At 51.6% G+C, this 13238-nt stretch overlaps 5 protein-coding genes across 5 annotated transcripts; 3 read left to right on the top strand and 2 right to left on the bottom strand.

Moving 5' to 3' along the window:
- Positions 1-1012: 1012 nt before the first annotated feature.
- On the top strand, positions 1013-1570 carry T069G_01248 (uncharacterized protein; the record flags this gene model as incomplete). Its single annotated transcript, XM_056168458.1, has 1 exon — positions 1013-1570. One exon carries the CDS (start codon positions 1013-1015, stop codon positions 1568-1570), a length of 558 nt encoding a protein of 185 aa, XP_056033774.1.
- A 788-nt stretch (positions 1571-2358) lies between these two features.
- Positions 2359-4386, top strand: T069G_01249 (uncharacterized protein; the record flags this gene model as incomplete). The annotated part of the gene is made up of 1 exon (XM_056168459.1): positions 2359-4386. The coding sequence occupies one exon, from the start codon at positions 2359-2361 to the stop codon at positions 4384-4386; it is 2028 nt and encodes a 675-aa protein (XP_056033775.1).
- A 696-nt stretch (positions 4387-5082) lies between these two features.
- Positions 5083-8350, bottom strand: T069G_01250 (short chain dehydrogenase domain-containing protein; the record flags this gene model as incomplete). The annotated part of the gene is made up of 6 exons (XM_056168460.1): positions 5083-5809; positions 5936-6099; positions 6357-6767; positions 6821-7614; positions 7688-8114; positions 8192-8350. The coding sequence occupies 6 exons, from the start codon at positions 8348-8350 to the stop codon at positions 5083-5085; spliced, it is 2682 nt and encodes an 893-aa protein (XP_056033776.1).
- Positions 8351-9518: 1168 nt separating this feature from the next.
- T069G_01251 (uncharacterized protein) lies at positions 9519-10586 on the top strand (the record flags this gene model as incomplete). Its single annotated transcript, XM_056168461.1, has 2 exons — positions 9519-9831; positions 9979-10586. 2 exons carry the CDS (start codon positions 9519-9521, stop codon positions 10584-10586), a joined length of 921 nt encoding a protein of 306 aa, XP_056033777.1.
- A 361-nt stretch (positions 10587-10947) lies between these two features.
- Positions 10948-12525, bottom strand: T069G_01252 (extracellular mutant protein 11 domain-containing protein; the record flags this gene model as incomplete). The annotated part of the gene is made up of 1 exon (XM_056168462.1): positions 10948-12525. One exon carries the CDS (start codon positions 12523-12525, stop codon positions 10948-10950), a length of 1578 nt encoding a protein of 525 aa, XP_056033778.1.
- Between the last annotated feature and the right edge of the window lie 713 nt (positions 12526-13238).

Here is a 13238-nt window from a genome sequence, read left to right on the forward strand (position 1 = left end):
TTGACTCCTTGTAAAACTTCGATAAGAACTTCCGCCAATCATGCCTTATCCTGTTGTTGTTCAGCCATGTACTTCTAATATGCACCTTGTTGTATTTACAAATACGAGCTGTTGTATAACAAGTTTAATATCGGTATAGTGCATATGACTTTATTATATATGAATACGAGGTAGTACAACAAGACTAATATTACCATAGCAGGAAGTACTCTGTCATGTTTACAAATACGAGTTTCTGTACAACATGTTTAATATAGGGATAGTGTACAGGATTGAATATCTACCTTTACAAATACGAGCCGTTGTACCACAAGCTTATCATCACACAATGTTCTTAGGCGGAAGTTATAAAGGCGGCACGAAAATGTATCTCGCCTCTGTTACGGCGTGCCTAACGTCTTGTATTTATTTCTACATTCTTACTTGGCTTTTCACTTCTTCCAGTTTCAGTAGTATTGGGGAAGAAAGGCTAATGGTACCCATTTAAACACCTCATGGTTTGAAAACATTCCCAACTTCGGCTTGCGGGTAGAATAACTAAAACATGGCTCAAAATTCCAATCTCAATTTTCCCATCAGAAATGCTATCTTCCATGCGGATGATAACCTTTACGAAGATCTAGAACCTGATTTCAGCGGTTCGCTTGGCGGGTTCAAAATATTCAACCCCAAAGACAATCGATTCCAGCGATCAGCGATACATGTCTCTGCAGAAAAATCGAAATTCAAGAAGACGGTTGAACTTATCCTCTGCTGCCATGGTTGGAAGAATCCCGATAAAGAGGTACCCATGACTCTGATTGTCTTGGGGGTAAAGCTATCCTGCCACGACCGCGAATCTCGTTTCCAGTCGGTGAGGATCAGTCTTCGATTTGGCGAAGACGACAAACGCGATCAAAGGGACGGCTTCAAAGCATGTCCTCAGGTGGTTGCTTACGCACCGTTTGTACAGGATGAATATTGAAACATTACGGAAGCAAATGTTACAGACATCAATGGATATGGAGGCAAAATGGGCGTCGATCAAGTCGTTCAAGCAGAAGTCAGCGCGAATAAAAGCTCTGAGATCTCGTACACTCGGCGGCACTTTGATAGAGGAACCGCAGATCGTCTTTATGACAAGAACACTAGGAGATTCTCTGGCGTTGAGTGGTATTGTGAGCAAAACGAGCTACAGAATTACGGCGTTATGCCCAACTTCCACTTGGCAGTCCTCGTCGAGCGATCACACCATCATGGTAAAGCCATTTCTTTCAAAGCCGAATTCGACCTGCAGGCTGAGGCCGGCTCCATACATGACTTTAAGCAATGCCTGCGCCGTGCTTATAGGCTTCTGAGACCAGAGGACGACCCCGTGTATTTTGATCCCTCCAAGGAGAAACCTGACGTCAATGGAGTTGGCGGAGTAGGTGAGAAGCTATTGGAAAGCATCACTATAGATAATCTGGGGGCTCTTACGGAGGGGAAATTGTTGAGCAAGCTGATTGACTCTGCTGGAGGTGCATTGACTGGTCTTGAGCCGATGAAAGGAATTGTAGGGGTTGAGTCTCATCATTCCTACTACAGGTGATCGATAGTTGGCGTATTTCAATACATCGATATACTTCTCTAGTTGCTAGTATCATTACCTACAACTTGCTTGTGTAGCTTTAAATTTAAGAAATGGATAGGATGCTAAATATTAGACTGGAGTGCTGGTTAGTATTTCCCGTATATATTAACTTTGCAGCAGCTGGCCAGTATTGAAGAGCAAAAGACAGTTGAGAATCAGGAGATGTAGGGTATCAGAATCACATGTTAGGAATCGGGCGAGTGCCTGAGACTGTTTGCTTGGTACAGTGAATGTTGGCAGTAACAAAGAACAGTTAGAATGCAGATCATTTTGACATCAAGCTAAAGTAGAGAATACCTCCCGCCGCAGCAGAATTCCAATCGCCCTGACAGGTATGCAATACTGCAGCTTCATATGAGGCTTACCAATTAAAGGCACACCGTCACAGCACTAAAGTACAGCTACCAGCAGGTAACAAGGGACCAGCGCACTCACTAGAGCACGAGGATCGGCCTTAGGTTCAATGTTAGGTGAGCAACTCAATTTAGCAACTCCACCATCGTGGACAACCTGCTATCGCCATCTTCACCTTCATCTTCATCTTCAACCGCTATTCTTTCCATATTCATACCCCCATATCATTTCCCACTATCATCATACAGCAACAAACAATCCTGCCATCTCTACAAGAGTACAGCAGCACCTTTTGCCTCCATCAGCAGCATCGATCGAGACAAAACCGACATCCCCCACCGTCTAGATCCCGGCCCATGCCATAGGGCACCGCTCCAGCATGAGCATCCGCCATGCCCCTGCCAGCGCTGCTCTCTTCCAGCGATAGATCGTCTTCCTTCGGCTCGTCTTCCAGCAAGGCGCGCTCTGTCCCGGCCGTCGACGGCGACATCCCACCCGAGTACATCCACGACGAGGCCCAGCTACCATGCATCCCGCCCGAACGACCGGACCTGCGCGAGCTCAACTGCGGCCTCGAGGCCCTGGCGGCCGTGTTCCCTGATATCCAGATCGAGGTCTTTCGGGAGCTGCTGGGCAACTTTGACGGCGAATCGAGACTCGCCCTGGTGGCCGATGCTCTGCTGAAGAACCGTGCGGTATGGGTCAAGGGCAGGTGGAAAGTTGCCGGGCCCGAGAGCCACAACAGATTGCAGGCTGGGAACGACAGCAAGGACAAGGATAAGGACAAGGACAAGGAGGAAGCAGAGGTTGATGGCCCCGGCAATCGGCTGGTGCCGAGAGCAGAAATATTCCGAAGCAACGAGTACAAGAAGGCGGTCCAAGCCCTTGCGTGGCAGGAGTTTAAAGGCCTGTCCAAGTCGACCATCAATGCGGTCCTTGCCGAGTCTAACTACTCATACCTGGACGCTCGGAGGACTCTTGTGACGCTGTCATCTAAATCATGGCGCTTCACCATCTCGTCTATATTCATGAGACGGAAGCCTGTGGCGACGGGCGAGGCAGACAACCATCCTCTTGTCCGCTGGCGCACGACTGGTCATGGCTCTAGCATACCTACGGTGCGGTCTACGGGCAATGCCGAGCTTGATCGCGAGCTATACGATGCGCTCATCCGCCCACTGAAAGAAAAGGATAGAGAAGAGCGGGAGATTAAAGACCGCGCAGCCGCTGTGCTGCTAAACAACGAGGAAGCCGAAGAGGCGGGCGCCATCCACGAGTGCACGTGCTGCTTCACCACGGGCCCATTTGAAGAGTTTACGCACTGCAACAAGGACGCACACATGATTTGCTTCCGCTGCGTCCAGCACTCCATCAAGGAGGCCGTCTTTGGGCAAGGCTGGCTGAGTAGCATCATCCCCGAGACGGGAACCCTGAGGTGCATGGCCGTCGACCGCGACCAGTGTCCCGGCTATGTCTCATATGAACATATGCGTAGGGCCATGCTGGAGGAGAAGAAGGGTGCCGAGATTTTACATCAACTAGACCAGCGACTTGCAGAGCACGCTTTGCTTGCCGCAAAACTACCACTGGTACACTGTCCGTTTTGCAACTATGCGGAGATTGACGATATATACTTGCCGCATCAAAGGTCAAAGATGCGGATTCGGGTTGCCGGCGTTCTTCACTTGATGTTTCTATTCTTTTGCTTCGTCTGCGTCGTCCTCGTCCTTCCTCTGGCTGCGATATCTCTTCTTACCGCTTTGGCGTTCACCTCTTGGACGTCTTTTTGGAAGCAAATATCGTCAGAATGGAAGCTTGCCGTTGCAAGACATTCTCGACGCCGACGTGGTCTTCAGTTTTCTTGCCAAAATCCCGAGTGTGGCAGAGTATCCTGCCTCTCGTGCAGTAAGGTCTGGACAGACATTCATGTCTGCAACGAGTCATCTTTAGTTGCGCTGCGAACACAGGTTGAGCAGGCCATGAGCATGGCCATCAAACGAGTCTGCCCTCGGTGCAACACCTCATTTGTCAAGAATGCAGGCTGCAACAAGCTCACCTGTCCCTGCGGATACAAGATGTGCTACGTTTGCCGTGCCGACCTCACTGAAGAAGGATATCGGCACTTTTGCGACCACTTCCGGCCCGACGGTGATCCAAGACCATGCCTCGAGTGTGAGAGGTGCAATTTATGGGAGTCGGAGAATGTCGACCAAGTGCTTCAGGAAGCCCGCGAAGAAGCAGAGCGAAAGTGGAAAGACACGGAGAAGAGGGACCTGTCCGGGCCGGAGAAGGCGTTTCTGGAGACGGGCATCGCGGCGCGTGCTACGGGCATGGGTAGCGTGGAGCAGATCCTGGTGGCGGGACGGTTGCCTTCTCTGGGGGAAGTTTTGGACATTGTGATTGAGATGATCCTCGTGTGAGCGAGATGGGGAGAAGCCAATGTTGGGGGTTTGTCAGCATTTGCTAGAGAATGAGTTGCTCGGGCTGCATTTCTGGCGTATCTCTCTCTCTATCTCTCCTCCTTGTCGTTTTCATGACTTGAGAATCATTTCTGCGCGGCGTCATGTGGACTATCAGAGATTGCTATGCATGATCCAAAGATGATATGCGCTTCTGGCAGCGCTTTAAGCCAGTTTGGATATCTTTCCATAAAGATGGGCTTGACTTAGACCTGCCTAACGATTTTTTATTATTTCCTTTGTCTTTATCAAGAGCGCACCCAAGTACTCGTCTAATTCTGCAACTATTTCAGAAGAAACAGTACAGGACGAGGATAGATGACGGCTGTTCTCGCGTTCCCTTAATTCTTCATCTCTTCTCTTTGCATATGTGTTTCCTTTTAGTTTGGACGGTTCGGCATTGGGAATTTGTTTTTTCATGAGCTTGTTTTTTCTTTTTACGAGGGACTGAGCGTCGTCGATTCATGAACATGTAAAGGGCGAGATAATAACAGAACTTGATGAATTGGATGGATAGAAAACTCCTTGACACATGAATTAAAACAAATCGTCGACATGAAAATATTGCATTCTAGCCTGTTTAACACAACATGAAACATTAAAAAATATAGTACACATTTCCATCCAGCTTTATCCTTCATCAAAGTTGTATCATCATCACGCAAGTTCAGCAGCAGCACCCGCAATCGCCAACTTGCCCGTCTCCTTCACCTTGCACTGAAACACAACCTTTCCTCCCTCCCTCCACATCTCCGTCACAATCGTCTGCCCCGGAATCACCGGCCCCGCAAACCTCACTTTAATATTCTTAAACGCGCCGAACTTGTCGTATACAGCCTTTCCTGCAACGCCAAACGTGCACAGGCCGTGCAGGATGGGCGCCTTGAAGCCTCCCATCTTGGCGAACCCAGGATCGATATGCAAAGGGTTGTAATCGCCGCTCAGACGGTAAATCGCCGCCTGCTCCTCGCCCGTGGCCTCTTCGACGACGACATCGGGTGCACGCTTGGGAGGCTCGTTGGCTGCCGTCGCGGGACCCCTATCTTGACCCTTCTTCGCTCCGCCAAAACCTCCCGCGCCGCGCAAAAAGACAGTCATCTCATTATAAAATACATCCTCGCCAGTCTCAGCATTAACAGTGGTAATGCCAGTCTTGACAATGGAAGCAGAGCCCTTGTCAATGACCTCGAGGAGTTTCCCGCGAGAATGCAGGCGACCGGCGGTAGGAATGGGAAACTTGCGAATCTCAAGGTACTGCTCGCCGTGGAGCAGCATCATGGGCGAGAAGTTTGGCACAATGGTGTCAAAATCAAAGGGCATTTCTGCGCTGAAGCCCGGGATGACGCCGAATGTGGGGAGGACTTGGAAGTCTTCTGCGCCCTCACTGTTTTGTGTTAGATATGTCCTTTCTTAACAAATTGGAGGATAATTGATGTTGAGATGGGTTCATGAGAACGTAGTGTGTTCTTCTTGTGAGATAAAAGGGCTCTCGGGGGTTATCACGGCTTACAAGACATATTTCAGCTCCTTTCGCTTGGCGCCAACACCGAGATTGTACAGAATGGCATCACGCTCCGTCAAGTTGTACTCGGTAGGGCTGCCCTCCTTGTTGAGAGCCTCAGCAATAGCGGCGAGATGTTCATTCTCGGGGGCGGTAGCAGAACCACCCTCGCTCTATGAGGCGAAAAAACACACACAAATTAGCACGGGTCATTCAATGTGAAACGTGAAATTCTTGTTCTCTTTCTTTCCAATAACATTTCTTTCATCTTTAGGAAACTATCCAATATGTACAGGGCTTTGATAGATTCGAGGTGGTGATACAGAGTCTTCTTCCAAATGTTGACATGCCAGATGGAGAGACAAAACAAATGATAGAAAAATAATAAAAAGAAAAGTCATTCAACATCGTGTACGTGACGTTTTCATACCTTGTTCTCCATGTTGGCCATGATCTTCTCCAGGCCGTCCTGAGCCTTCTCGGGATGATCCGCACGGCCATCGTCAAAGTTGATAATCTTCTCCCACTGCTTGACGACCTCCTCGGGCACTAGAGGCACGTTGATGGGGAAGCCGTGGCCACCGCTTCGCTGCCATCGAGTCTTGCCGACCCAGCCGCTGCCGACCTCGTACAGGCCGCCAGTGGGGTTGGGGCACTTGTCGCTGCTGAGGGCGAGGACAAGGGGAGCAATGTAGTCGGGCTTGAAGGCGTCGACCATCTCCTTGGGCATGATGGTGGCGGTCATGGCAGTGCCGGCGTTGGGGGCAATGGTGTTGACGTAGATGCCGTACTTGAAGCCCTCGAGAGCCAGGGCGCGGGAGAAGCCAAGAATACCGCATTTCTGTGATTTTACGTTAGACTTATAAAGAGACATGAATTCGGGGAATAACTTACAGCAGCGGCATAGTTAGCCTGGCCAAAGTTGCCGTAGATACCAGAGGTGGAGGTGGTGTTAATGACACGGCCGTACTTTTGCTTGAGGAAGTAGGGCCAAGCAGCCTTGGTGACCTTGTAGGTACCGCGCAGGTGCACGTTCATGACGGGGTTCCACAGGCTGTCGTCCATGTTGGTAAAGGCCTTGTCACGGAGGATACCGGCATTGTTGACGACAATGTCGACACGGCCAAAGGCGTCAATGGCGCCCTTGACGACGGCATCACCGTCCTCGGCGGAGGCCTTGACGCCGACAGCCTTGCCGCCGAGCTTCTTGATCTCCTCGACGGTGGTGTCAGGGTTGACGAGGTCGTTGACGACAACAGAGGCGCCGTGCTTGGCAAAGGCCAGAGCATAAGCACGTCCAATACCAGCACCGGCGCCAGTGATAAGAGCGACGCGGCCGGTGAAGTCGAGCTTCTCGCCCTGTTCGCTAGGGCCCATCTTCATGGAGTCCTCCAGCAGGGTCATGAAGTCGTTGGGGCCAGAGGGATACTGAGGGTTGGAGAAGTCAATGACCTTGTTCCACTGCTTCAGGATGGCGCCGGGGGTGTATGAGTCGTCGGCCTTGAGGAGGAGACCGCTGGATCTCTCCCATCGCAGCTTGGCGATGTGACCAGCACCGGCCTCGAAGATTGCGCCGTTCTCGGTGTTGTTGGAGTGAACGAGCACGGCAACGAGCGGCACAATCCACTCGGGGCGCAGAGCCTTGAGAACATCGGGGGGCATGACGGTCTCGGTCATGCGGCTAGCAGCTGTTTGTCACGCTCAGGTTAGCCAATCGGTTCAGAAACGAAAGCCAGATTCAGCCTCATAGAAGACACATACCAATGGGAGCAATGACGTTGGACAGGATGTTGTACTTGGCGCCCTCCTTGGCCAGCGTCTCGGTGAAGCCAACCATGGCGAGCTTGGCAGCCGAGTAGTTGGTCTGGCCAAAGCTGCCAAACAAACCGGCGGCCGAGGCGGTGTTGATGACTCGGCCGTACTTTTGCTTGCGGAAGTGAGGCCAGGCGGCGCGGGAGCACTTGTAGGCGCCCGTGACGTGAACCTTCATGATGAGGTCCCAGTCCTCGTCCTTGAGGTTCTTGAAGGCAATGTCGCGCAGGATGCCGGCATTGTTGATGAGGATATCGATGCGGCCAAAGGCCTTGATGGCGGTCTCGATGATGCGCTCGCCGAACTCGACGCTGTCGTAGTTGGCAACGGCCTTGCCGCCGGCCTTTTTGATCTCGTCGACGACGACATCAGCAGCCTGTGGAGGAGGCGGTTAGCTATGTCGATTGCGACTACAGTTTGAAGAAGAAGAAGGGCATTCATTCATTCACCGACCTTTGTAGAGTTTCCCTCGCCCTTGAATGTACCGCCCAGGTCGTTGACAACCACGCTGGCGCCTCGAGAGCCGAAGAAAGTGGCATAGGCCTTGCCCAGACCACCGCCAGCTCCGGTGATGACCACAACCTGGCCGTCGTATCTCAGTTGCTCAGCCATGACGTCGGCAGGTTGCTGTGTGTGTGTATGATGGGGAGTGACGCTGAAGCGAAATACGACGTCAAGACACAAATGTGAGGGGGGAAGAAGAAGAGGAGGAGAAGGGGAGGGTATCTAGATGGTGTACAGAGAGAGTTCAATCAGGAGAAGAAGGAAGAGAAAACGGTGTCACGCTCCTCGGACTTTTTTAAGTGATGCGGACGGACCGGGTTTGGACAAGCAAAAGGTGTCGATGCCTCGGCATGAGCTGGGGCGGGTCACTCTGTACCACTTCTCTACCGCTCTGTACCGCGACTTGGACCGAGTTTAGAGGTCCAACGAGGCCGGGGAGGGCGCTAGACTAGAAGCGGGCGGATGGCGGAGAAGCAGGGAGAGGCTTGTTCACATGCTTTTTTGGAGAAGTTCTGCTGGTGCATCGGAGTACGGAGTAGCAGAAAAGTTGGGGTATTGTAAAGGCCAAAAGCTGGGGGATGACAGGATACGAGTTACATTCACGTGTCCAATTCATGTCAGCCATTTACTAAGAACTTGTGAGACGTCTATACTTTACGGTAAGCTTCGGAGTAGCATGTATTGTGTACTAGGCACCTGCTATCTCTACAGACATGACATGACACATGCAATTCGAATCCATCCTCCTTCTTTAATACCCTAGTATTCTCCGAGCATCTGACGGTTATCGGTACGGGTGCTGGCTGCACTGCATTCAATGGCATTGCTCTCCATCTCTCTCCACACTCTGCACCCCATACTCTCCCCCGGGCATCACCGGTCTGATCTTACATACTACCAGCATACTGCAACTCATTGCCCTCTACTCCATTTTCCTATCTCTAATAGTTCCTCTTCTGCTACACCATAGCCTATTACTTACTACTCCCATCTTAACATCACGACATCACGTGTTTCGCTCACTCAGCTTCTCATCTTTCCCCCACGCTTCATCAATCTACCGCCTCCCCACACAAATTCACCTTCACCCTCTAGTCCGCTAATAATAAAAGCCAAACCCGACCACTCGGTCAATCAAGTCACCGGTGCGGCCCCGGAGACCGGCAGCCCACATTCCCCCATGTAGTCCATCCATAATATAGACATCAATATCAATATCCGTTCGCGCACCTTCAACCACCAATCTCATAAGAAATCTCTCGTAACAAAAACCACCATGGCAACGCAATTCATAGACGACAAATCCCCAATATGCATCCCATTCATCCTAAACCGCCTCAAGCTACACCAACAAGCCAACCCCAACAATAATAATAATAACCCCCCGCGTCCCCTCATCATCGGCCTCAATGGCCTCCAAGGTGTCGGCAAATCCACCCTCGTCGTGCCCCTCGCCGAAGCCCTCAACCGCGAGGGCATCCCGACCCTCGTCTGCAGCATCGACGATTTCTATCTGACGCACGAGCAGCAGCTTGCTCTGGCGCGTGAGAATCCGGATAATGCCCTGTGGCAGGTCCGTGGGGAGCCAGGTATGTATATTCTCATTTACTCACATATTCACTTACACCACTTATACACACACCCTTCATCATATTATATACATGATTTCAATCTTCACATCAGTTTCAATAAAACTTCTTCAAACAAAAACAATAAAAAACTCACATCTTCAACAGGCACCCACGACATCCCCCTCCTCAAATCCGTCTTCTCCTCCCTCCTCACCCACGCACCAACCTCCCTCCCCCAATACGACAAAGCCCTCTTCTCCGGCCAAGGCGACCGCCTCCCCCCCTCCACCTGGACCCCCATCAACCAAGATCAACAACAACCTCCCCAAAACCCCTTCCAGGTCGTCATCCTCGAAGGCTGGTGCATCGGCTTCCGCCCCATCTCCCCCGAAGCCGTCGCCGCGAAACACTCCGCCCCAAGCCGCACTCTCCACCAGCACCGCCTAGAGCATCTGCTGGCTATCAACGAGAAACTTGGTGAATACGATGATGTGACGCGCTTGTTTGATGCTTTTCTTCATATTGACTCGGAGAATACCGAGTATGTCTACGATTGGCGCCTGGAGCAGGAGGAGCATCTTCGTCTGACGAGGGGGGATCCTAATGCCGGCATGACCAAGGAGCAGGTCGTCAGGTTTGTCGACGCTTATTACCCTGCCTACGAGCTCTATTCCGAAGGTCTACGAAACGGCCTCTTCTCAGACAAGCCAGGGGCTCAATTGCGGATGGTGGTTGGGCGTGACAGAAAGGTGAAGCAGGTGATTGAGATTTGAACATGAAAGAAGAGGCAGAGAGAGGATAAGATTAGTTGTCTCATTGCAACAGAAAAGTGCTTCTTTTAGCAACACGAAGAATTCTAGATGGCGCAACATGAGCACATCTTGGCTAGACCATTCCATTTATATCCCACATAAAAAAAGAAAAAGAAAAAAACAATCTCAGTTCATTAGATCATTACCCGCCAACGCCATGCTTTCCATTGTGAGGCTCAAAGACGCTCTAGGCCACGCCCAGCGCCGCCCATCCCATCCCATCCCATCCCATCTGTCAAGCCTGCAAGAATACCCACAACTCCGCACTCAAAATGACACAGCACCGGGAAAATGCAGCTTGCTCGGGGTAAAAGAACAAGCATCACTGCTGGGCAGCCTTGGCGTCGTTTGGAGTCATCAAACGCTGGCCCTCCTGCAGCATCCGGTTCAATTTTTTGTCAATAGCCACTGTCTGTTCCCGGACCGCCTCCTCGCGAGAGGCTGCCTCGTCCTCAAACTCCCTCATCACTTTCCGCTTGTTACGCCTAACCACTCTCATTTTGTGCATAATCTCGGAAAACTGCTCGGCAAACCAGTCGCCCGCCTCTTCCCAGTCGTCGAAATCCATGTTTGCAAACATGAGGCGCTGCTCCTTCTCGCTCTGGTGCATGCCCTGTTCTATCCTTGCGACGCGAGCTTCCACAGTACCCGCAGGAGCACCCGTACTGGTCTGCGCTGTCGCCTTGGAGGGGTCAAAATCGAATGGTTCTTTATCGAGATCGGCGTAGGCCATGTTGCTGAGAGCCATGTCATCGTAATCGAGGCTTCCCCGTCGGCGTTTCTTGTCTTTAGGCGCCGCTGGTTTAAAAGGTGGGATGGTTGTCGTCATGAGGCGCTCCAGCGCAGCTCGATGTGGTGATAGAGGATGCCCTCTCACTCTCGGAGTGGCATGTCCGTCTTCGCGGCCACCCACAGTGGATGTGCCATCGTCCTGGTCTCCATTCTCCTCTTCGTAAGCTGCCCCCTCCTCATCCTCTACCTCCTCTAGGTCTCTAAATCTGGCCATGGGACGGAAATCGTCTATTCTATCTCTCATCGGCCGCCCTCTGTTTGCAAAAGCAGGGGATGTGCTCCTCTTTTCTCTGTCGTCGTACTCAAACTGTCTCGGCCTCGGCACATGTCGAACCTTGATATCGCGCATGGGCAACACGGGTTGTTTCTCTGGCGATGCCTCTAGTCGAGCGTAGGTTGGTCGATAGTTTCCGGGTGGTCTGTTGTACCCATTGACGGCGGTTCGATTGAAACCATCGTTCATGTATGTGGATGCGGCGTTACGGTGTCCATTAGTTGGAACTACTCTCATGAGGAGGTCTTCTCCGAGCTGAAAGGCGGCACCGTCATTGGGGAGAAATCTCCTATCAAAATTGTAGCGGGGAGCAGGTCTGGTGATGGCGGCCGGAGCAGCGATCGAGACAGCAGGAGCAGGAGCAGTAACAATTGTATTCTTCTTATCCGGCATTGGTTCGTGATCGGCTTCGGATGGCTCGTACTGCGGCGTTGTTAGGCCAGAATTCATAAAGCTGTCGCCTAATTGGGAGCCCGTAAATATGTCCATGGGGCGATGCTGGCTGGCTGGGGACTGCGAATGGGATCGCGGCACCGACTCGGGCGGCGGCTGGCTAAATCTCCGCTGATGTGCGCTGGGCTGGCGAGCATTGGCTCCTGGGATAGGAACTCGAGCGCTGTCCGCCAATTCCCTTCGTTCTACAGCCGACGAGAAGGCTGGTGGAGCAGAGCTCTGATAGCGCTCTGGCTCGCGAGTCTGCTGGACTGCCGCATTGCCGTTGAGATTTCCATTGGTGTTGACGTCGGCATTGGACTTGTTTCTGACTTCGTTGTCGGATTTGAGGCGTGCAAACATCTGCAGCCGGCTCGATCGCTCCTTCAACGAGGCCGGCATTTCGCTGATATTTCCTTTTGCTTATCTCCCAACTCGAAACTACGTATGGTTCAGATCTTTGCTTTGCGCCGGCACAAATGAATTGGGATCGCCCGTCGTGTCGAAGAATAAAAGCCTCGCACCAGTGAGGGGTAGCGAAGATGAAAAGAAAGAAAATTGTTGTGCGGCCGAAAGGATCGCGAAGATGAGGAAGGAGATGGGGTTGGCGGCAGGTTGGGCTTGGGAAGCAAGGCGCGAGCGGTGACAGTGCCGCCACAAGCACAACAAAAAAAAAAAGAGGGCAAGAAATAGAACCAGATGCCAAATCTGAACAAAAGATGTTCCGTAAAAAGAGAAGAGAAGAAGAGGGGAAAGGTACAGAAACACTCTGAGGCTTAGAAAGAGAGATGAGGCTGCAATTCTTCAGCCAGCCCGAAGGAGAAGCGCCTGAAAAGAAGAAGAATGAAAACAAAACGCCGATGATGCCCGATCTAACTCAGATCCAGCAGACCAAGCGCCGGCGATGCTGTTTTTGAAACACGGCGCCTAAAGGCTGTGCCGCCATTGAGCTTTTGCGCGTCTGACGGGAACAAGAACAGGCGCGCGCAGTCAGGTGACGCGATGGGACAAAGATACAAGACTCAAGATACAAAATACAAGACTCAAGGTACAAGCCACAAGGTACCAAAGTCGGCGGAAATCAATTCGGAGACTGTAAAATCTCGTGAGTCTAT

Source organism: Trichoderma breve, chromosome 1, assembly GCF_028502605.1.
Source record: "Trichoderma breve strain T069 chromosome 1, whole genome shotgun sequence".
In the NCBI taxonomy this organism is placed as follows: domain Eukaryota; kingdom Fungi; phylum Ascomycota; class Sordariomycetes; order Hypocreales; family Hypocreaceae; genus Trichoderma; species Trichoderma breve.